The 25,581-nt window shown below is 43.9% G+C and overlaps 1 protein-coding gene across 1 annotated transcript in view; it reads left to right on the forward strand.

Annotated features, from left to right (window-relative positions):
• The first annotated feature begins 1,512 nt into the window (after nt 1-1,512).
• LOC121873129 overlaps nt 1,513-25,581 on the forward strand; it is a 40,267-nt gene continuing 16,198 nt past the window's right edge. Inside the window, exon 1 of the mRNA XM_042376444.1 lies at nt 1,513-3,105. Coding sequence (XP_042232378.1) covers nt 1,732-3,105 — 1,374 coding nt within the window. The 5' untranslated portion in view covers nt 1,513-1,731. The remainder of the gene's footprint in view (nt 3,106-25,581) is intronic.

Consider the following 25,581-nt stretch of genomic DNA (forward strand, 5'->3'; position numbering starts at 1 on the left):
AACTTAACCTAACCTAACCTAACAGAGCAGAAGTACTGTAGCTCACCTATAATTTACCCCCAAAAAACCCAGGTATACCTCGAATGATTGATGACGTCACATGAGGGAGGGTTAGAATAATGCTGTGGCTGTCTCTTATATAAAATGTAGTTACAGTGATCTACGTTTTGTAGCAAGTGAGGTGAGGTGAGGGGGAGAAGAAAGAGGGGGAGGGGGGAGAGGTAAGAGATGTAAGATAGAGGGAGGAGAGTCACGTGAAGGGAGATTGTGAGGTGAGGAAGGACGAAGGAATGTAATGTGAGGGTGGGAAGGAGAAGACGGGAGGGAAGACAGTGAGGCGAGGGTGGGCGGGAGGAAAGTGAGGTGAGGGATTTGTAAGAGGTAACCATGGGGGGGGGGGTAAAGGAGGGAAGGAGGAGGAAGACTGAGGAGAGAAGTGTAGGAGGGATGGAGGGTTGTATGAAAGTGAGGTGGAGGATGTTGGAGAGAGGGAGGAATTGTGGTGGCAGCGCTGGTGGAGATCTGGACTCGGGGTGGTAAGGTTTCGGTTAAGTATGATACATTTGTGACGAGACTACGCTTTGGATACAAATGTTATTGGCAATATATTGAAGGAACTGACGGCATTCCTTGTAAACTGTGTGGCTATGTAAAGTCTCATACAGTATATCATTACATTATGGAATGTAACTGTTTATCAGAATTTAGGGGTGATGGTATTACTGATATTACAGAGATGGTTTGTTATTTAATGAACAAAAATATGGTTAAGAATATTATGAAAAATTCTGTAAGTTTAACATAAGATTGTAGATTTTATGCATATCTATTTGTTGTATACATATCTGATTTATGATTAGTAGAATGTTAAAGAGCTCTTGTTAAGACTAGTTTTGGGCGGGCTAGTTAGCATGCTAACCAGCTCCTTTTGATGTAATTGTCAATAAATGTTTTGAATTTTAATTTTAATTTGGACTCGGGGTGGTGGTGAAGGGAGGGAGAGGGAGAAGGTGTAATGATGAGGGAAGTGAAGGAGGGAGGGAATAATGGTGGAGTGGTGGTGGAGGGAGTTACGGATAAGTGGAGATGGTAGTTGTGGAGGGAGGGATTAGTGGTAATGGTGGAGGTGAGGGAGGGAGAAACGGTGGTGATGGTGGTGGAGGAAATGAGGAGGGAGAGAGGGGGGAAGGAGGAGAGATGGTGGTGGGTGGGCGGTGGAAGGAGTGGTGGAGGTGATGGAGAGGGAAGGGAGGGGGCAGGGAAAGAGGAGTGATGGTGGTAGAGGAAGGAAGGAATGGTGGACGGAGTGGTAGTGGAAAGAAGGAGGGGTGTGGGAGGGAAGGAGAGATGCACGGTGGGGGTGGGGTTGGTGGGAGGGAGTATTGGAAGAGGTGGTGGAAGAGGGCAGGCAGGTGTGAGGGAGGGATGGAGGAGTGGAGGGGATGGTGGAGGAGGGCGGGCTGGCTGGGCCTGGGGTAGCTCGCGTGTGCCGCCTCAGAAGTGTTGTATCAGTGAAACCGAGAGGACGCGTCGTTCCTCCCTTACGTTGACTCGCTCGCCACAACAGCAGCAGCGTCGCCCCCACACCACTGTCAGGTGTAGTGTGTGTCACAGTGATGTATAGTGGATCTTGTACTAAATAATTAACAGTGTGATAACAGGAATTTATACTCTGTTAGTGGGTGAGGACATGTGGTAGAGGCTGCGGTTTTGTTGTCTCGTGATTGCAAGATGCTGGGACCTGCGGGAATGCCCCGCGTTGGACACTCGGTGACCTGGTCTGACCGGGAGGTAAGCGTCTTATCACCACCCGTTCCACATATCCTCGTTAGTGCCGAGAGTTCTGCATTGTCGCGTCTTGACCGATACTTCGACCCACAACCGCCCCCGCGCCCCGCCAAGCCCGTGGGTCTCTTGCCAAAGCCTTCCCCCGCCCCGGCTTCCAAGACCAGCACACAGTCCAGTCTCATGATCGGGCCGCCGCCCCTTATCGACGGCGCCGCCTGCAAGACGTCGACGTGGACGTACAAGCAAGTGACGTCGGCACGCAACTCGGGTGTGTCTGACGTGGAGAAGGGAGTCAGGTTCCGGCCGGAGCGTCGGGAGAGGCGACCTGTGCAGAAATTACAATGGCGAGAAAGCGCCTGGTCCAGGGGTTTCAATGGCTCCAAGGATGACTATCTCGATCTCGACACCCGCATCACAGCCTCATCCTCGTCGGATGGGTCGCCGCGCCACGCCATCAAACGGATTCTGTTGCTGACTGAAAATTTCCAGTACCGAGACGCTGCTTCCTTCATCCATCGCCTCCCCGCTGCCACCTTCAAAGTAATCGTTGCTGACCTGCCCATAGACGTGCTGGTGGATGCTATGCCTCACTCACTTCCTATCGTGGAGGCGCTCTATTGCAAAGTGAGCGAGACTGCCCCAGTCGTGCCTGGCTCTACTCGCATCTTGCGTCCCGAGGCAGTCGTCTGGCAGATGGTACGATTCTTCGCCCAGCAAGAGGAATGTCTCACGGGGGACATCCGCTGGGAATTTTGTGGACCCTTTGTGACCTCCTGCAAGAAGGTGTTGCGCGTCATCGCCCGCTCTGAACCTAAAATCCGCAAGATCTTACAACAGCGACGCAAGCAACTGGAGAAGGCCATCGAGGGTATGGGCCACCACGGCCTCGTTGGTACTTCCGATGAGTCTCTTCAGAGCCTTCACGACGCCCTCAAGCTTGAGTTCGAGAAGGTTGTTAAGTCATACACGCAGGCCCTTGAGAAGCTGGAGGAGCTTAGTCTTAGCAACAAAGCGTCGCTGCAAAGGAGTATCAGCCACGGTCCCGCCCCCATCCAGGCGTCCCACCAGCGGCAGCTCTCCATCACCCAGGAGGAAGTGCAACAGAGACTCATCAAGAACAAAACGCTCCTCAATGTGGTCGAACCAACTCTGGGGAACCACTCACTCGACGTGTTGCTTGGGATCCTCCAGCGACGAATCGAGTACGACAAGGAGACGCTCTTCCAGTTCACGCAACTCCGGAAGGAGGCCAAAGAGGTGGATGGCAACGCCGTCATCGCTCCTATCCTCATGCGCTATACCCATGGATGTGAACAGGTAAGTTAAAACATGTTGGTAACACGTTACCCCTGCGAGGCTAATATATCTGTCCATGTTGTGTCATGAAGTATCGTTCCAATGTTTTGATTTAAGGCGATGCAATTATGTTGGTAGGGGGAGGGAGGTTGAATCATGACTCAGGGGGAACGCTCTGGAGATTCGGGTAAGGCAGCCCCGGAAATGCCATCATCTTCAGGTCAGTGATGTTCAATGCAGAGGGTGTAGTGGGCGTGTAAGGGTGTGTGTGAGGAGAGGAAGGTCTGTTTTGTGTGTGAGAGATGGTGATGGAGGTTGTGTATATGGATTAGGGAAGGCGTGGAGATGGACATCGTCTGGAGGTAATGATTTTGGGGGAGGTGACGGAAGGTACAATACAACAAGAGAAGAAAATGGGGTGTGTGTCAGAGAGAATTTACGGTCATGATATAGTGTCTGGCGGAGATGGAATTGGCGGAGAAGAGTCAGTGTGCAGGTCGTTGTGGCTGGAGAGTGTGAGAGCAAATGGGGTTGGTGACTATGACTGGGAACTATGGTGGTGGTAGTTAATGTGGACAGGAGTGGAGAGGATATGGTAATGATAACAGTGGCAGAGGTTGATGAAGAGAAATGGATCCGGGGTTACTGCTGGTGGGTGTGTGTTGGATAGTGGGCGTGAGAAGTGTCGATCGACCCCCTCACACACACACCCACAAACACAGTACAGTAACGGGTTGGAGCGGACAAGATGCTTGGGGCAGTGGCAAGACCCGACACGCTCCACATCACGGACAAGAGGGCAGGTACAGTAGAAGAGGAAGACCCAGATAAACAATGATTGGGTGAAAAGGAAGAGAAAGGGAGGGGAAGCTAAAATAGAGAGCGACGAGAGGATAGAATAAAGATGGAAGAAAGAAGAGTGTAGAGAGTTGGTGGACAAGGAAATGATGGTAGGAACACAGAGACCTTAGTATAGGTCCCTGGTGATGTGTTCCTTATTCATTGTTTCGTTGTCACCTTAAAGAAATTCCTCCACCCACATCCTCCATCCTCATCCACATCCTCCACCAACTCTTCCTGACCCCCTCGTACTCACTCTAATTCTCACACACACACTTATCCAACACAAACAGCTTCAAGACACGCCCGCACACACACACACACACACACACACACACACACATACGCACACACACACACACACACACTGACTGCAGGAGGTACACTGAGGGGCTCCATCTAGGCTTCCAGGAAAGGTTTCTGTGAGGGAGTGGCAAGGGCTGAGAGTGTCTGAGAGAGACTTGTCCTTCAACTCCTGGGGGTCAATGAAGGACTTATACACAAGGGCACACGCTGAAAGCCACTAAATGCTGTTGTGTATGAATCAAGAACTTCATCACACAGTCTCACCTCGTCACTCTGCCTGAGGGAGGAATGAAAGGTCATGGAATGTGGGTTTTGCTTGAGGCTATAGAGTCACGGAAAAGGAAATCTAGTTTGCGGTAACAATAAACTGGGGTTTGTAAAGTCGTCACGAGGAAGAAGGTACACCAATGCCACGAGGAAGTTTAGTTAAGATAGTGTGTCCCGAGGCGAGTTAGTGTATTGTTAATGACACTTACGAACCTACATAAACAGACTGAGAGAGAGATAGAGAAACAAAGAGAGAGACGGAGATACAGAGAAAGATTGAGAGACCGAGAATCAAATACAAGACGCAGCCATCTGTACTGTGTCAAGAGCATCGGTGTTGTAAGGTTAACTACATTAATGCACCTTGTATTATTAATGAGAATCTTGTTGTTGGCGAGCGGAGAGGAGTCATGCCAGGGTGGATACGTACAGTAATGTGGTGACTGGTGAGTGTGTGGATTAGTAATTACGACAGACTGAAGACATTGTAGAGGAATGGTGGAAAATTTTACTTGCGTTTCTGTGTTTTTGAATACTGACAATAATAATGATGGTGGCAAACATTGTAATGATTATTTTTTTATCATTATTATCATCATTATATATGTTATCATTATTACTTCCTTTATTAAAACGATTATTATCACTAACATCATTACTTTTGTATTTGCTATTATCATTATTAATAGGAGCGTGGGAATAGCTGTCTATAGCCTCACGTAGTAAGATTTTTTTTTATGAATGACGGGAAGTTGTAACGCCTGGTGGTGGCTGAAGGCACTATACTACACCTCCTTCACAGCTCGGGGTGTTGACACAGATCACCAGCTGAGTGTGTAGACTTGGTGTTGTTATGAGTTGATTAATGGTGAGGAACATAGGTATTACTTGAAGACTACGCATCCCAGTTTATTTCACCTGAAGATTAATCAACCCCTAACGTTACCTGGGAGGGTTTAGGTTAGGTTAAAATGTTCAGGTGAAATAAATTGGTGTGGTTAATCTTCAGGTGATTCGGACCTTATATACTGTATAGTTATGAATCGTTGATATAACACTTTCTGTTTATGTCTCTTAAGTGATCATCTCTCCATCTCTCTTTTAAGTCGATTTCTTTTGTCTCTCCGTCGGTGTCTCTCCGTCGGTGTTACGTTACATAATAGACCAATGGCTTAACAGTAACACAATCACCAGGTCAGTAAAACACGAAAGCCAATCCACCTTAGTGAACCATGTGTTACAGTCTCGCGTCACAGTCAATCTCCCGTCACAGCCTTGCGTTACAGTCAAGTATCCCGTCACAGTCAATCTCCCGTCACAGTCAATCTCCCATCTCAGTCAATCTCGCGTCACAGTCACTCGCGTCACAGTCAGTCTCCCGTCACAGTCAATCTCGCATCAGCCAGTCTCCCGTCACACTCAATCTCTCGCCACACTCAAGTCTCCCGTCACAGTCAATTTCCCATCTCAGTCAATCTCGCGTCACAGTCACTCGCGTCACACTCAGTCTCCCGTGACAGTCAATCTCCCTTCACAGTCAATCTCGCGTCACAGTCAGTCTCCCGTCACACTCAGTCTCCCGTCACAGTCAATCTCGCGTCACAGTTGGTTCCGAAACACAACTATGTACCGGAGTGAAACTTTCCCAGACAATTAACATGACAGTTCATTAACCGAACACACAAACCAGTTCATCGGGTTTGGGTTCACTTACAGCCAGTCTCGTGACACGAATCTTTGCCAAACACGATCTTACATGACGAAATAATACAACAATACAGTACAGTACAGCAATAGTATACAGTACACCTCAGTGAAGTGTAAGAACATATAACACACTACAATACAGTAATACAACAATACAGTACAGCACATGAATAGTATACAGTACACCTCAGTAAAGTCTAAGAAAATACAATACAGCAGCGTGTGTTATTATATATTGCAAAACATTAATACACTGCAGTACAGTATATAATTATAACAATCATTATAATGCAACAGATGCAATACAAAATAATACAACACAATAAATGCATCAGTACATTACAACACAAAAAAATTCAGCACAGTACATTATAATTCAGTACAATACAACACAATGCAATAATACAACCGAATGTATTAAAACAATACAACATAAACACCAGGTTCTTCATTACAGCTGTACAACACATTAGAGTTAGCTTCCCAACACAAAGCTATAACAGTCACAACAAACTTGACCATCCACAATTAATGAATATAGTACAGCGAAATACATTACAGTAATGAATGTAAACAAAAGATCGACTTCGGGTACATATTCACGTTACAGTATAAACAATTTCGTAATCTGGACCTGCACCGATTTGAGAAGGAATACAGGAATCCAATACCATATAATGATACAATAACACGGAGCATTACAGTCTCACGTTACAGCTTAACTTCGTAACCCAAATCGACAGTAACCAAAATAAACTAGACAACCCAGAGGAAATTATCGGGAGAAGCGTGTCGGCAACTGTTATGTCGACATGTAAACATTTACCTCGCCCACTTAGCAGCAGTTTCCTCTCTCGGTCATAACTCATGCAAATGTGAGACGATTATTTCTTCCAGAGTAAGTAGGTAGGTAGGTAGGTAGGCTTTCTGTGGGACCCAGAGACGTCACGGCGGGCGTGTACCTTCCTTCTGTCACTGCCTGCCAGAGACTGTCTCAGACGTCACGCTGAGATCCGTCACATTGCATAATAGACCTCGTAACAAGGAGTTTTCATCTGTGAATCTTGGAAGTGACACTTTGCCCCGTCAGACTCCGTAACACGATGGTAGAGTTACTCTTTTGTTACTAGGAATTTCCATTTGTTACTGCCCGTGCCCCGAGCCTCTTGTCAAGTGGGTAAAGAACTCATTGCCTCAGAGACGTCGCAGTAGCCCCGCCCCGCCCAGTCAGACTACGTAACAGCCCTCGTGACACTTGGGGTTTTATGCTAATGTTATCATTGTTTTCCACTCGGCTCGACTCCCACCGCGTCACCCAGAAGGGAAGGCTGGCAGGTGAGACCTTAGTGGCCCGGTATGCAGGGGGTTAAAGAAGTCAGGGTGCATTGGGTCACTCATACGACGGAGTTGTGTTGGTACGGGACCTCGCCCTGCCCGCGGTGACCTTAAGTGTATTGAGTTGCTGGTTAGTCAAAGGAGTCATGACCTCCTCCTGCCTACTTGTGACCTTGTATGACCCCGTATTTAAGAAGGATCTTTTAAATTCACTGGGTGATTGGTAAGTAAAAGGGGTCATGACCTTGCCCTGACAGCTGTTGACCTCACAGAACCTGTCTATAAATAATTTTTTTGACGTAAGCTGAAGGTTGTTTAGTCAGTCAGATGCTCGTCTTTCCTGGCCTGTGCAATGGAATTTTTTCGCTTTTTCGGTTTTTGTTTTCAATTAAGGATTAACAGCCTCTGGCTATGTCACCCTCCGTATTGTGTCGGGAATTAAAAAAATATATACAGTAGCTATATTAAATTAGTGAACATAGCTAATGTTGTCGTTCTGTAAGATGTTTTAGGTTTAGTAATTCCTTTATTTAGGTATATTGTTATTAGCATATTTTTCATGCATGGTAACTGGGAAGGGAGGTCGGGGGAGGGGGGTTGTCAGAGTATATTGCGAAGTCAGGCGTAACGAGGTCATTGGACATAAGAACATTAGCTATGCCTGTTACAAGTGTGGGCTGACAAGGCCTAATTACACATATGGCTAATTGGGTCGTAACGGCGTGGAAACAGTCGTAACATTACGTGGTTATAATTATCCCTGAAACAGGTAATTGGTGGAGAGGAATGGTTAAGTGGTTGTGATAGGTTTATTGACTTATTTTTGGGGTGAAGAGCAACGTCGTGAGAGAGAGAGAGACATGTATTGTTATCGTTATCAATATTATCACCTTGTTGGAGACGGTGTTCAACCTGTTAGTGACAATTTTGGATGAGGTAGGATCACACACAGACACACACACACACACACACACACACACACACACACACACACACACAGGCACAAGTAGGCTAACCAACCATCTAGAACACAACACAGCTCACAAAAACAAGATGAGGCCACACACCTCCTCTGTTATGTGAGCTGCTGACTCAGTGTTCCACCTGGTGATGAGGGAGGGTGAGGTGCAACCAGGAAGTTACCCTCATATCTTCTTATCTATTTCTCTTTATCTTTCTTTCTTTATCTCTGTTTGTATCTACTTTCTTTATCTATCTGTGTATCTACTTTCTTTATCTCTGTTTGTATCTACTTTCTTTATCTATCTATGTATCTACTTTCTTTATCTCTGTTTGTATCTACTTTCTTTATCTTTCATTTCGTCTTTTTGCCTCTATCTTGTTATCAATTTATAAATATGATCACAAGGTTTCATATCTATTTACAAATGTGTACTAAAGTTTGTATCGCTAAATGTAATGGAAATTTCCCTATTGACACAAACATTTCTTACAAAGTGAATACGGAAATAATCCTCGGAGATTATACCAAATACAACACGTAAAATTTCCTTAAGAATACAACACAGTAATTGTTTTTGTTCTTTGGATACAGACAGGTAGGTAAGTTGCTGTATCATGACTGTATTTCTCGAGTATGGGGTACAGGAGTCTCTCTCTCTCTCTCGACAATTTACGTCACACCAGCTGAAGATTAATTGTAAACAAAAGTATTAAAATTCTTTGTACATATAGGTAAAAGATTCTCTGTAAACACCAGCAAACATCTAGGTAAACACAAGGAAAGAGATTCTGTGTAAACATAAGCAAAAAACCTCCTACATTAACTCAAGCAATAACTTTGTAAATTTGTAAACGGGAGCACAATAACCTTCATATATACAAGGCAAATAAATTGATCTGAGAATGAGAGCAAAAACTTTCATTAAAAAAAAAAGAATCTTTCTACACCTCACCTGGGGCGGCGGTACCAGCCTACCTCACCTCACCTCATCGATAGCTTCAATAATGTCTTACGACTCTATTGTTACCTGTTCGACCGACCTCACCTGACACGAGGTAAAGGTGAGTGGTGTGTCATTAAGGGGAAGGGAGGTAGAGGGGAGTTAAGGAGGGTAATGGAACAGAGGGAGGTTGGGCGTGTGGCCTAATGTGTCTAGTGTACCGCTAAGGGGAAGAAAAGGGAAGAGGGTAATGGGTTAATGGTTATGTATGAGGGTAGGATAAGGGACGATTGATCTGATATAAACAAGGATGAATGGTCACACTTCTGGCACTAAGGGAGGTGCGAGGAATGTTAAGGGGTAGTTGATGACGGAGCAAAGGGTTTAAAGCGATAAGTAACCTAACCTAACCTTACGCGTTTGCTACTAAGGGGGTGCGTTGCGTCGTGTTGTAAAGGGAGGGGAGGTTATGGACTATCGGTGAAGAAGAATGCGTCTCGTACCATGACACACAGACACACAGAGGTGAGCAACACACCTGGTCATACCTGGGGTCATAGGTTACCTGAGAGAGAGAGAGAGAGTCTTTGAACACACAGTCCTTGTACTTGGAAGGCGAGTGAGGTTCCAGATTCATTTATTTACTGTGGTATTCGTAATGACTGGCAGGGAGGTATTCCGGTCAGTAGAACAGCGGGCGAGAGGTCAAAGAGTCTATACTAATGCTCCTACTGTTGCTACTCCTGCTGTTGCTGCTCCTGCTGTTGCTGCTCCTGCTGTTGCTACTCCTGCTGTTGCTGCTGTTTCTGTTCCCTTATCCAACTTCACCCTGGAACACGAAATCCAAGTTCTCCGACATCCGTACATTCAATTTTTATCCGTATAACTGGACATATAAGAGCGTTTCTATAGCCGGACCATCGAAGCTACAGTACAAAGATAAGAACTAATTGATTCTTTCGACACATTCCATCTACAGGAGTGAGAATGTATCTAACTGGCTCACTTTAACTCAAAACAATGCTAAATTCTCAATGCTAAATTCTCAAAGATATTTACATCCAAGATTTACCCCCTAACTAGAGCTGTGAGACTGACACTGAACCACTTAAGCTACGATACTAAGTGTGGGATTCACGAAGATTTTTACATTGAAATTTTTATCTTAAGTGGAGATAAGTGAACATCTTTGATTCCTCTCGTTCGTTATTCGTTTCGTTATTATTCCGACGTAATGTTTAATGAGTGATGGTAATTATTGTATGATTAGAGATGACTTGAAGTGACTGCTAATAACTAACAATAATTAAAGTGATTGGAAATGAGCAGAATGTGTAAATACGGATTAACAATGGTTGGAAATTAATTACAAAGATTACAGAGGACCAAAACTAATTAGAAATAACTATAATTAATTAGCAATGATTAAGGAACGATGCTTAGATACCTTAGTGAAATGACTTGGGGTGTGATTAACATGATTAGGAATGATTAGATGATTTGGGGTAATTACGACGAAGGTGAGAGTATGAAGGTTGGCAATAATTATTTGCTAGTGTTCTTTATTTCGCATTTCTCTTCTTCTCTTTGTCCTTCAATTCTATCTCCTTCTCTCTTCTTCTTTTCTTATGTCCTCCACCTCTCTCCTTCTGTTCTTTCTTGTCTCCCTCCCCCCGTCATTCACTCCTTTTCTCCACTTCCGCTCTTTCTTCTTCTTTTGTTTTACCCTCCTTACCTCTCTTTCTCTCTCTTCCTCCCTCCCTCCCCCGCTTTTCTTTTCCATCTCCTTCTCTCTCCTTCCTCCTTTTCATTGCTATCACTCGTCCCTTTCCTCTCCTCCCTTCTCCTTCCTTAACCTGTCTCCTACCATCTTCATCTCCTTCCTCCCTTCATTTATTCTTCTGTTAAAGCTCTCATCTCTCCCCTTCCATCTCTCCCATCCCACATTTCCTTTCTCTCTCCTTCCTTTTCCTTCAATCATATACTCGTTCTCTCCCTCACATCACCAATTAGGAGGAAAATGTAATGCCGGAACCTTTGAGAAAATACATCAGTGTGTCTTCAGCTTAAGTGGGCAATTTAAAGGCGTTTTCTCACATCTGATATGGCGATGAATAACATACACACACACACACACAACACACACACACACACACACACACACACACACACACACACAAGGTTCTTCCGCTTCTCACCTCATCAACCTCAGGGCCCATACGCACTCTATACGCACTCTATATGCGTCCCCCGTCCCATACCTTATTTACAAACACTGAACACGTGGACTTGTTGTTGTTGTTGTATTATCTGTTGGAGGAAAGAACAATCTCACTTTTTATCTCGTTGTTATTAACCCCTCCTCTCTCTCTCTCTCTCTCTCATCTTCCTGTGTTTATTTCTCTATCTCTCATTCTCATGGAGCCTCGTTCAGGTGAAGTGCCGTGAGAGTCAAGGTGAGGGAGACGGGTCGGTGTGAGAGATACCCCTTCCTCCTCCTCCTCCTGCAGGGGTCGCGGCCCATGTGAGTCTTCCCACCTCAAGGGCGTGAAGGATGGCACGCTTGTCTCCATACCAAAAATTCCCTGATACACTATTATGTTTTCACTGTCTTTCTATACTCCTGTCTGTTTGGCTTTCCATCTGATTGTCATTTTGTTTTCCAATGTGTGTGTGTGTGTGTGTGTGTGTGTGTGTGTGTGTGTGTGGAGAAGTGAATGCATCTTGCTATGGTTGAGTCTTGATGCAATTTCGAAATTTCTTGCAACAGGACGAGAATGAGACTAATTATATAATACAGTCTTGTTGCAATCTCGGCGCCATATTTGTCGACATGTTTAGTGAGAGACAGCTGAGAGATTTAAGAGGACGTGATGCTTGAGAATTTTAAGGAGAAAATTAGATAATTAAAGAAAGTTATCAGAGAGGAAGGGAAGGATAGGAGAGAATGAGTAATTATGGAGCAAGAAAGGAAGAGGATGTTGAAAAAAAGGGGAAGAGGAAGTCGAGGAAGAGAGAGAGAGAGAGATAGAGAGAGAGAGAGATAGAGAGATGAGCTGTAACGACGACCTCTGTGGGTGATCATGAGTCTCTCTCTCTCTCTCTCTATGTCTACCTATCATCACTACACTGTCACTTTTTTTTTACCATTACACCGTCACTATCACACCCATAACATCACATCATTCCCTCCCTATCACCATCACACCATCATCACGCCAACATCACCACCAACTCACACTTCACTATCATCAGCACCATCACCACCAGTTACCTCACACATCATCACATTCATCACCACCAATACCATCACAACACCGCCACTTGCACCACCACAACATCACCATCACAACACCACCATCACACCATCTACACCATCACTTCACAAGCTACACCACCACACCATCACACCACCTAATCACCTATACTATCACCACAACACCATCATCACAACACCACAAAACTCACCATGGTACACAAGGGTGACCCAGTTTTTGTGATTGCACACTAAGCACGGTGGAGATTAACTTAAATTACTCTTTAAATAACATCAATCTTAACAAGTGGTAGTTGAATCAGCAGCTGTGCAAGGTCTTATCTGGTGTAATAATAATAATAATAATAATAAACGGTTTATTGAAAAAGTTTGCAGCCCGAAGGCTGAAAATATACATTGGACATAAATGACTTATTACATACATTGGTGGTTTAACAAAAGCCTTCATTCGAGAAAGGTAAAGGAACATATACAGTGAACAGACAGATTAATGTTTACACACGTAGATCATGTAAGCTGAGGTGTTGAACAGCAGACACGTAGTGTAGTAACTCCTTCACAGATGGCGTTATGAGGGGCATCGTGTGTGTGTGGGTGTGTGTGTGTGTGTGTGGTAAGCTCCTGTGAACAATACATTAAAGAAGTGTCCATGATAAATACTTTCTCTATTCAACTGAGGAGAAGGGAAGTGGTGCCTAGTTTTTGTGCGGGCGAAGAGGAAGTGGGGACGCTTCTCTGGCTCATACTACTACTACTACTACTATTAATTAAGCTTAGTAGTAGTAGTAGTAGTAATAATATAATAATAATAATAATAGATACAATAATAACCTAAATGATGATGATGATGATGATAATAAACATCGCAATAATGATAATAATAATTGCAAAAGTATGATTGGTTATAATGATGATGATATTTACTACTACTACTATTACCACTACTACTACTAATATTACTACTAGACGTAACAATATCAACTTCATTCATAACAAGGTACAGGTAAATGACTTTCTAATTGTAAAAGGGTTAAGCAGCACACCTGTAGCTCACCCCCACCAGGTGTTTACTCTCCTACCTGGGTCCTCTCTTCTCTCACTACCCCCCCTCCCCTTTCCTCTCCTCTTCTCTCTCCCTTCCTCTCTCCCTTCCTCTTCTCCTCCTTTCCTTTCTTTCTCCTACCCTTTCTTCCTCGCCTATCTCCTCTTCTCACTCTTCCCTCTTTCTCTCCTCCAATGTTCTCTTCCTCCCTTCCTCTTCCTTCCATCCCCTCCCTTCCCTTCCTCCTCTCTGTCCTCCGCTGTTGATAATTACACAGAATGTTCATTAAAAATTCACTCGGTCTGGAAGTAGTTTGAGGAGGTCGGGAATCATTGATGTGTGTCTCGGGATGCTGACTGTGGTTGACGGGTGGGTGGGTGGCTGGATGGTTGGGTGGCTGGATGGTTGGGTGAATGGGTGGTCGGTTTGTTTGGTTGGTTATTGGAACGATAGTCGAGGGGAGAGAGGAGATAAGAAGAGAGAGAGAGAGAGAGAGAGAGAGAGAGAGAGAGAGAGAGAGAGAGAGAGAGAGAGAGAGAGAGAGAGAGAGAGAGAGAAAGGCACACACACAACAACTTAAAACCTCATCATTTTTTCATTATCGAATTATCTTGTATTACAGTATATAATAATTTATCAGTCAGTTTTCATCTTTTTTTCGTTTCATTTGATCCATTTATTGTTATCACTCTTTCTTATTGTTAACATATAGAGTACAGGGGTTTGTGAACGATATTCTTTCTTTTATGTTTCAGGTAAGCTTGTAGAGGAACGCAGGTGTCAGTGTAATCAACAGAGGATCACCTGAGGATTAGACACCCCAAGTTATTTCACCTGAGTCAATACCCTAATGCTAACCTGGCTTAACCTAACCCAAGCAGTCCTGACTTAACCTAGCCTTAATCTAACATATTCCAACTTAACCTAACCCAACCAAACCCAACCCAACCAAACCCAACCTAACCCAACCCAACCCAACCCAACTTAATTTAGCCTTACTTACCCTAACCTAACCTAACCACCCCCAGGTATCGTTAGGGTGTTTAATCATCAGGTGAAATAAGGTAGGGGTGGTTGATCATCAGGTGTTCCCCCGACAGGTGTCCAGCAGTGCGTGGGTGAGTACCTACCGGGTGTGTGGGGGTCACTGTACAACTTGGTGGTGGTGTACAGGTTAGGTTAGCGGATTTTATTTTGCCGTGTAGGTGTTGTCTCTCTCTCTCTCTCTCTCTCTCTCTCTGTCTCCTCTCTCTGTCCTTCTGTCTGTCTTTCTCTCCCTGTCCTACCCTCCCCCTCTCTCTCCTCCTCTCTCACTCTCTACCCTCCCCCCCTATCTCTCTCTCTCTCTCTCTCTCTCTCTCTCTCTCTCCTCCCCGCTCTTAATCAATCTCTCAATCCAGATGACCTCTTCTATGCATCATTGTCAAGGTCAAGAGGTCAATTATGCCCATTCCTCCTTTTGTGTCCGGTCCTTTGTCGCCCCAGCACAAAGGGAGGAGGAAGAACAGTAATGGCGGACAATTTGCGTCGAGACTCTTCCGTCGGATCAATGACTTGGAGCCGTTAGATGAAGATAATTAAGGATGGATAGGAAAGGACTATTTGCATACGTGTGTGTTATTATTATTATTTTTTTTTCTATTCAAATTCCTGATTGATTTTTGGAAAGTTGATGTGAGTTTGTGGGATGTGCGGTGTTTTGTTTATTTGTTTATTTATTTGTTTATTTGTTTAACTGTTCTTTGTTCTTGTTGTTCTTGTTCTTCTTCTTCGTGTTCTTGTTTTTGTTTATCTTGCTCCTCGTCCTCTGGTTGAGGTTTTTGTTTTTGGTTATTATTGTTATTATTGTTATTATTATTATTATTATTATTATTATTAGTAGTAGTAGTAGTATTAATAGGCTGTATTATTATTGATAGAGAGATAGATAAATAGATCGAGATAGAGAGATAGAGAGAGAGAGAGAGAGAGAGAGAGAGAGAGAGAGAGCAAACCCAATATAGACAGTCCCTGACCCAAGACGTCGTATCTCACTATTATCTCACTATCTCAATAAGTGGGTTACTGTCGTCTCTCTGCTGTTGGCTGTGTCATCCTCAAAGAAAATCAGAAAGTTTTATAAAGCTTTAAATGTCAAGGGTGGTAATTTTGATTGTGTGTGTGTGTGTGTGTGTGCGTGTGTTATAATAATAATAATAATTAACGGTTTATTGAAAGAGCTTGGCAGCCAGAAGGCTGAAAATATACAGTTGCATATTTGGGGAATGGGTTACGAATTACAAATAATATACAAGTAACATAAGTGACACAAATGAGACATATATTAACTAGATGGGGAAAAGCTCAAACTACAGTTCATTTCAACATAGTGACAGTGTAAGGAGCAGTGTTTACTGGGAGTGAATACACTGATTTATTACAAGTTATTGATAATTTTTACAATGGTTGGGACTGGGCTGTTCTTATAGCGATCAGTTCGTGCACGTATGGGCTGGATGCGGTTGTGGTGTCGAACAGCAATTCTCGGACAAGGGATCTCAGGTGGTAGTAGGAGCCGGTGTCGGGGATGGTGTAGAAGCTTCTTACCAAATTTGCAGATGAGGTCGTGGTGATGGTCAGTGAGAGTCGAAAGGGTCAGTGTGTTGAGCGCTTCTTGATATGTGGAGTAGGAAGGGGAGAGAATAATCTTGCATGCCCTCTTTTGCACTTTTTCTAGGTGTTTACCTTGTGTGGCATTTAGGGAGGAAGACCAGGTGGGGGAGGCATAGGTGAGCTTGGGAAGTATGAATGTTGTGTATACACTGAGGAGCTCGTGTGCGGGAACTCCGAGTGACTTGAGTCGGCGGAGGAGGTGGAGACGGAAACTGGAGGATTTGATAACTTCACTGTGTGTGTGTGTGTGTGTGTGTGTGTGTGTGTGTGTGTGTGCGCGTGTGTGTGTGTGTGTGTGTGTTTGACTTACATCATCTAACACCCCATCGTCATACACCTTGCAAGACACTGGGGACCTGGAGGGAAAAAAAGAAAAAACATAATTACGGGTGTTGTTGCGTCACTTGTAAGGGTTATGTTCCGGGATTGTTTTCCGTCGACAGATCAAGGGAAGAAGGGGAGGGGAGTGTAGGGAGGGGGAGTTAGAGAAGGGGAAGATTGGGGGTGAGGGAAGATGTATATAGAATTGGTAAAATATATCTTTTCTCTCTCTCTCTCTCTCTCCATACTCCTCTTTCACTCACACCTTTCACCAAATTTTCCCCCATAATCCGGGACACCCCCCTCCCCCTCCCCCCTCCCCAACAACCCCCCCTTGCCCTTATCCCCCTCCCATCGGCCATATCCCCAGCAGGAATCACCATTATCGTCTTCATCGTCATCATCATCGTCGTTATATCCCGACGACATTCCCGAGGAGTCGTCGTGCTAGTGAACCCATGAAAGGCAGTCGTCCCCCTCCCCCTTCAGAGTCGTCGTGGTTCTGGATGTCGTGTGTGGCCTTCCGGAGCAGAGGTCACTGGGTAATGATGGTACTTCGTGGACTGGGAGGGGAAGGGAGGGAGACTGCTCACTCTTGAAGGGGTGGTGTGTGGAGGGGGGCTGTGGTGATGGTGGTAGTGGTGAGATTAATGATAATCGTTATAGTATTGGTAATAGTTGTGGTACAGTAGTAGTAGCAGTAGTAATAATGACAATATTAGTAGTAGTATAATGGTTGCCCCTCTTGTAACGAGGATGGCAGGTGTAGAAGCTGTCGCCAACACAACAACCACACCCTGAGTTAACGAGTTGCATGACCCAGTGTCAAGGAATAGTCCGAGAAGACCGGACAACTCGCCAACTGCACTGGCTAACCATTACCCCGGAATACGATCCGCAAATAGATTAACATCCAGGTTCCTAATTACTGCAATGGAGTAAAGAAACTTGCCCATAGTTTCACCTGCTCGCTTGAGAGGCGAGTATGCTGACCATTACATCACAGATGTAGTAGTAGTGGCCTGTACTTTATACCTAGACCTGTACCTGTATTGGTATTTCTGAATAAATTGTTTACGATAAATATATTTGTAAAACAAAAAACATTCGTAATTATAAATTTATCATAATTTATTCCACCTTGCAACCCATCAGGTTAAGTTAGGATATGTTAGGTTAGGTTACGTTAGGTTAGGTTATAAGGACTGGTACCCATAGGACCTACAACCTCAATAAATCCATCATCATCCATTACAGTGAGCTATAAGAGTCCGTTTACTCCCAGAGACATCCTGCTGAGCAAACATAAAGTATTGATAAGTGGCCAGAAACAGCTGATCACTCGACGTAAACACCGTAGTAGTAGTAGTAGTGGCAAGGGATGAATGAGTGGCTGAGTGATGAATGAATGGGTGTTGGTAAAGGATTGCTCCTCTCTCCACCTGCTGTGAGAACCCGCTGTGTTAAGTCTCTTCATTAGGTCTTGTATGTGATGGTGATAATAGTAATGATAATGAACTACTACTACTACTACTACTACTACTACTACTACTACTACTACTAATAATAATAATAATAATAATAATAATAATAACAATAATAATAATAATAATAATAATAATAATAATAATAATATTAATAATAATAATAATAATAATATTAATAATAATAATAATAATAATAAATGTTGGCAAAGCTGATTAAAAAATAAAATAAAAATATTGACAAAACTGGTTGAAAAATAGTTTGAGAATGTGAAATTTCCTGGCATAATATATTGAAAAATAGAAGGAAAAAGATATTGGCATTCAAACACACCTCAGCTAGCATCCTGTCTCTCCTAGCCACTCCCTCTTACCACCACCACACCCGTGAACTGACCTAAAAGCTGCCAAACTGGTCTCAAAAAGTATAATGTATTGGAGAAATTTGAATGACTCCAATAAAAAAAAATCAATTTAGACTAATATTGTTGGTTTAGTAGGAGGTGGGGGGGGGGTGGCAATCGCGTGTAAACAAACTCTGCCCAGCATCCTGTCTCCGAACACACCTGGGGCATAATCACTTCATCTCACACCATATGTTACACGGCGTCACCTCTGTTACACCTGGAGTAATTGTTCTACATGTCACGACACCTGTGGAGTAATGATCTTTGTTTGTTAGGAGGATGGAGGGTGAGAATGAGGGAGGGAGAGTGGCGTTTTGAGGAGGGATGGAGATTGAGAGGTTGATGGAAGGATGGATAGTTGTAGGGATGACGAGAGGAGGTAAGGAGAGAGAGAGAGAGAGAGAGAGAGAGCAAAGTAATAAATCTGTTCTCAGGTCATATTAAAAGTAATAACTAACCTCTATCTTTGGTGAAGGAGAGAGAGAGGGAGAGAGACACTGAGAGAATGAGGAAGAGATGAAGGAAGAACGAGGAAGTGATGAAGATAGGAGTAAAGGATGGACGGAGGAAGAGGTAGAGATTGAAGGATATGTAACTGAAGGGAAGAACGGAAGGGAGAATAAAAGGAAATATGAAAAAAAGTAAAAACAACAACAATAAATGGAAGAAGTAGAGGATATAAGAAGGATAAAGAGGCTATACGGAAAGATGGAGATGGAAAAATAACCAAAAGAAGGAGAAAGAAGAAGAAAAAACAGGAGAACACACACACACACACACACACACACACACACACACACACACACACACACACACACACACACACACACACACACACACAGACACACACACACACACACACACACACACACACACACACACACACACACACACACACACACACACACACACACACACACACACACACACACACACACACACACACACACACACACACACACACATCAGATCATCTAGTCAACATTGTTCGGCCTCTTGCTTTTATCTCAAGGAATGTCGGGCCGGGTTTGAGATACACACTTCGCCGCCGTCCTCCATATCTCTCCAGTGACTAGTACTTTAATTTTCTCCCCTAAATGGAATTAAGAGAAAACCTTCAATTATCTCCCAGTCTCGGTTGCAATCTCAGCGGCAAATTTTTTTTTTATACCCGCTGCCTCTATGTCTTACCTTCTTCAGTGACCCGGTTAGATACATTCTCACATCTGTTGTAAGGTGGAAATTTAATACAAGAAGCTTTGAAAGTTTGAATGTTAAGATTAAATTTAACCTAAGATGCTTTGATTATTCGATACGTTAACTATATCTCCAGTTAAGGGAGGAATGGAACGTGTTAAATACAAGTATCTTAGTGTAGGTTAAATACGGTCTTATATCTTCAGCTAGAGGGGGGAGGGGGAGAGATTCTTTGCAATATTGAAGACTTGATATCCCTTGAATGAACCCAGGTGTCGTCCAGGGGCTAATTCCGGCAGTGGCAGGTGAGGGAGATGCCCCAGGCAGGTGTGATAATGAATGAGTCTACCTGTGTGGAAACAGACCAATGAACCCAGATGGCCGGAATGGATGGGGGGGGGCTATGATGACTGAGAGAAAGAGATGTTTGTTATGCCCTTATTTGTCTATATTATCCTACCACAATCGTACCTTCCTTGGCATTTAAGACTCGAGCAATTGTCACCTACTGCTTACCGCAACCTGTTGTGGGGTGGGGTGTGATGGGGGTGTGGGGAATTGAGAATGAGGTGGGGAATGAGAATGTGATAAATTGAGGTGGGGTGTGATGGGGTGGGTGTGATGGGGGTGGGGTGGGGTGTGATGGGGTGGGGTGTGATGGGGTGGGGTGTGATGGGGTGGGGTGTGATGGGGTGGGGGGTGTGATGGGGTGGGGTGGGGGTGGAAGAGGGGTTTGAGGGGGGGGCATGGGGTCTTTATTGTCTCCCTAAAGAAGCTACTACTCGACCATTAATACTACAATAATTACAGTAGGGTGAATATGGTAGTAACAATATAACAACAGTAGGAATAATTGAAAGTGTGGTGGTAATAGTGGTTTGTTGAGTTAGTAGTAGTAGTTGTAATATTACTTGGTAGTAGTAGTAGTAGTGGTGGTGAGAAGATATCTGTGCCATTTAGAAGATGTGCAGTAGAGGATGTTTCTCTCTCTCCCTCTCTCTCTCTCTCTCTCTCTCTCTCTCTCTCTCTCTCGGGAGTTTCTGAAGGAGTCTACATTATACTCATCTTCTTGCCGCCGCTGAGCTGAACATTCGTCAAGCGACTTTGGGCTTTCGAGGATGGCATGTTGTAGAATGTGGGTCTGCTCACCTGTATGACTCACTCACAGGTAAACCCGCCGGGGCCTCTGATCATGGACAGATGCCAAGGTGCTGTAAGAAACGATATCAAGAGAGAGAGAGAGAGAGAGAGAGCAAATATAAACATCTCAAGGGTGCTGGTCGTTATACTCTGTATGACTGAAGTGTGTTGAGACATTCCGAGCCAAACTCTTTACCTCTAGTGTTCAAAATCACAATAACACACACACACACACACACACACACACACACACACACACACACGCAGCTGAAATGTTTTCTTCTGTGTTTACTTCTGCAGCCTTCATCAGCGTCTCGGTTCCGTCTTTCTGTTGTTTACGGATGAATGAAGGAAACACTCGCGAATCTTGGCTCTTTTACTTTAAGGTGGAGTTACCTGACCTTTAGTTGTAACCCCTGAGGTCCCGCCCACTCACCTCACCCTGACCCGTGATTGGCTCTCCACTTAGACGAGGTTAACTTCCCGAAACCAAGGGATTTCCGGCGCTAGCAAGAGACACCCTAGGGGCTAAGTCCTTCCCGGTCTTCCCCTGAGGGTTACGTGCTTTATATAGCGTCGTGGCCAGCTAATATTTGATGTAATTAGTTGACTTTACTCAGGCTTGGGGTGAGTGGGAGCCTTGTGTGAGGTGTGTGTAGGGGTGAGAGTTACGTGGGGTGGAGAGGTGAGTGGCAGAGGTGGCCCGCGTAAAGTGATCTCTTACGAGGGTTACAGCATCCACTGAAAGGCCACGCTGGGGGGGGGGGAGGTTACATTTACGGAAGAGTTGGAATTTCATTTCTCACATCACTTGTCGTTAGTATTGTGTTCCGACTGTCTTCTGATTGGAATACTAAAATCCCTGCAGTAGAAAGACAGGCGTATGTTCGTCTGGCGTGTAGCTTCAACAATCATGTAATTGTGGATGTTAAGGAGGATAAGAGTTTCTAAAAATGTATTATAACAAATTGGAGGAGAATACCCGGCGCTCCATGTCGCTCTTGTTAACGCTATACCCAGCAGTAAGCCGAGCTAGTGAGGGGGGGGGGGTTGGGGGGTTGGGAGGGTTACAGGTCCTGATAATTAGGGACACCTTTCCTGACCAACACCAGCAAAAAGTATAACTCAGCATCACTTGGCGTCACCCAGAGACTTAAATCTCACCCACCTTCTGGCTACAGTGACATCCAGTAAAAGACCTCGAGGCTAAAAACTCATCTCACACAATCCTCTTCCTTTTGTTTCACCCTGACGATTGTTAGACACCAGAATTCCTACCATAGAATAACTCTTACTCTTAGTGCGTTTGTCGTTCCATTAAATAAATACAGCTCGGGGGAGGAATTTTCTACCATGAAGGAACTGTGTGGCCGGGAAAAGATTTATTAATTTACATCCAGTACAGGAGGAAGATCTGTCTGTGTTGTTGATAATCCCGACATTTTTATCTTCACGATCTCTTTTTTATTTCCTTGGGGAGGATCAATGAACGGTAACCTGCTTCTTTGTCTTTCATCTTCACGACGGAAAGAGAAACTGACATATTTGACAGCTGGGGGGGGGGGGGTGTTGACAAGGGCAGGTCAGAGGAGAGAGAGAGAGACAGACGCTTATAATTGGATAGTTTATATGGCTTCTCTCTCTATCTCTCTCTTCCTGTCTCCTATTTCTCTCCCTTCTTTCTTCCTTCCCATTTTCTTCCTTCTCTATCTGTCTGTCTGTCTCTTAGTTTATCTCTCTTTTCGCTTTCTCCCAGTTTCTTCTCTTTCTTTTTCTTTCAGTTTCTCTTCTCTTTTCTCTTTCTTTCTCTTCTCTTTCTCTCAATTTATCTCTCTCTTCTCTCTCTTTCTCTCCTTACACCTGAGACAGTTGAAGCTGCCAGATGAACCCTGAGTAGGTCAACGAAGTAGTTAGTGTATACCTGTAATACCTGTGTGTCTCCCTCTCTACCTCTCCCAATTACACACTTTACGGCGGCAGGTGAGCAACTACAGGTAATCTCTCCCTCTCTCTCTCTTTGATTCTCTCTATTTCTCTATGTTTATCTCCCTTTCACATTCTCATCATCTTTCTCTTTTCGTCTCATTTTCCTTTTCATTTTCTCTCTCTTCCTCTCTCTCTCTCTCTCTCTCTTTCTCACATTTAGATAGCTTAGACAGCTCAAGAGTAGGTCAGGTGAGGAACCACAGGTAATAGCTTTCATTATGCCAGTGTGTGTGTGTGTGTGTGTGTCATCCCCCACCTCTTAGCTTAGGGAGGCTGTGTCACGTTAGCTGTAAGAGTCTTTGTTTACCTTGGCTTGTTTAGCTTTGTGTGTTAGGTTAGGTTAGTGTCTTGGATTTGGAGCTAGTTTACTTAGACATTTGTGTGTTAGTAATGGTTTGATATCTGCTGAGTCTTTATTGTTAGCTGTGGAAGGGTGATTTAGCTTTATCTAATTTAACTGTAAACTAGGGGAAGTTCTCATGTTAAATATTTGATCTTTGAATATTAGCTGGGGAGCTTTGAAGTGTAAAAGGAAATTATTTATTGCACGGAGATTTTAATGCCACAGAAGTAGTAATCGTATGTATGTATGTATATGTAAGTATGTATGCATGTATGTTTGTATGAATGTATGTATGTGTGTACGGGTATGTATGTATGTATGTATGTATGTATGTTTGTATGTATGAATGTATGTTTGTATGTATGTACGGGTATGTAAGTATGCATGTATGTATGTAAGTATGTATGTATAGTATGTAGCAAAACAAGTTGTATAAGAAGTGACACGAGAGTGCTAAGACTACAAACAGAAAAATATATGCATAAAACATTTGTTGATATGCTCACTCAACACACACACACACACACGCACACACACACACACAGACACACACACACACACAGACACACACACATACACACACACACACACACACACACACACACACACACACACAGACACACACAAACACACACACACACACACACAGACACACACACACAAATTACAAAGCTTGGTATTTTAGTGTAGAGTTACAAAACGGATCTACCTGAAGAATAGACACCTCATCTTATTTCATCATGACTTTATGGTTGGTTAAGTTGCTTTTAAGAGAATGAGAATACAGTGAGGAGGAGTGAGAAGGAGAGAAAAGGAGTGAGAGATTGGAGAGAGAGATGAAGAAGAGAATGAGATTTAATATGAAAATAATGAGAGAGAGAGAGAGAGAGAGAGGTACATATACATTTGGACACCCATGACAGGATGAGTCACTCAAGTAAAATACCCACTTGTAAATACTGTCATTAATCACAGGAAAAGCTGACCTCCCTCACCCTCCCTCCCTCCTCCATCCATCCATCCATCCACTCCATCCATCCATCTCTCTCCCTCCCTCCCTCCCATCCATCCCATCCTCCCTCCCTCCCTCCCTCCTCCATCCCTCCATCAACATCCATCCCTCCATCCCTCCCTCCCACCCTCCTCCCTCCTCCCTCCCTCCCTCGCCACCAGCCTTGGACCAGACACATAGCGATTATCCGAGTCGCTCTGTTGTGACAAACTCTTTTGGACCTTCAGAAATAACCCCAAGAATAAAGCTAACATGACACATTTCTCAGCTAACACGTCACCCTTCTCAGCTAACATGCCACCCTTCTCAGCTAACACTTCACCCTTCTCAGCTAACATGCCACCCTTTCTAAGCTAAATAGTAACAGCTGACATGACACCCTGGCCAAGGTTACATGACACTCTCTCCAAGGTAAAGGTTTTAAAACATTGCATTAATTTTATAGTGACTTGCCGGCACATGGAAGTTACACAGGTAGACAAACAGGTAGTCATCGTCTGTCCAGAGTCATCGTCGGTCCAGAGTCATCGTCGGTCCAGAGTCATCGTCGGTCCAGAGTCATCGTCGATGTGTCTTAGTGATGTAGACAAAAGTTGTTTAGTAATGCACACTGGTAAGCAATTGTCTACAGTCTGTTAATATTTGCAAACGTTTCTGGGTAGTTTATCTCTCTTTCTCTCTCTCTCTCTCTCTCTCTCTCTCTCTCTCTCTCGTCCATAACTTTATCACTTTTTTGTAATGAAATAAAAAAAATATATAAACGGAGAGAAGAGACAAATACAGGTTACTTAAAATTGATCTTTACTTGTCTGTCTGTGTGTGTGTGTGTGTGTGTGTGTGTGTGTGTGTGTGTGTGTGTGTGTAAGTTAGTGTACAGTAATAAGATAATAAGACTCTCATGTCATGTACGTGAAGTGGTTCCCAGACAGTCAGTAAGTGTGAAGGGCAAGGCCGTTCACTACACCTGTAATAGTACATCGTCACCTGCTATGGTTAGGTTAGGTTAGGTTAGGTTAGGTAATCTTTTTGGAAACAGTCTCAGTGGGCTATAATTATCTTCTTATCTTTTGACTCACAACACTTTATCAACTCTCTGTGTATGCTGAGTCATCCTAGGATCATAGTCTTGTTTATTTTGAGACAGACAGACAGACAGACAGACAGACAGACAGACAGACAGCCCACAATATTTACAGTAATTTCCCCTTCCACCATTGCAAAAAACAACAACAACAACAACAACAACAACAACATACCACCGCCACAACAAATACAAC

The sequence above is a fragment of the Homarus americanus genome, unplaced genomic scaffold, assembly GCF_018991925.1.
Source record: "Homarus americanus isolate GMGI-L3 unplaced genomic scaffold, GMGI_Hamer_2.0 scaffold32929, whole genome shotgun sequence".
In the NCBI taxonomy this organism is placed as follows: Eukaryota; Metazoa; Arthropoda; class Malacostraca; order Decapoda; family Nephropidae; genus Homarus; species Homarus americanus.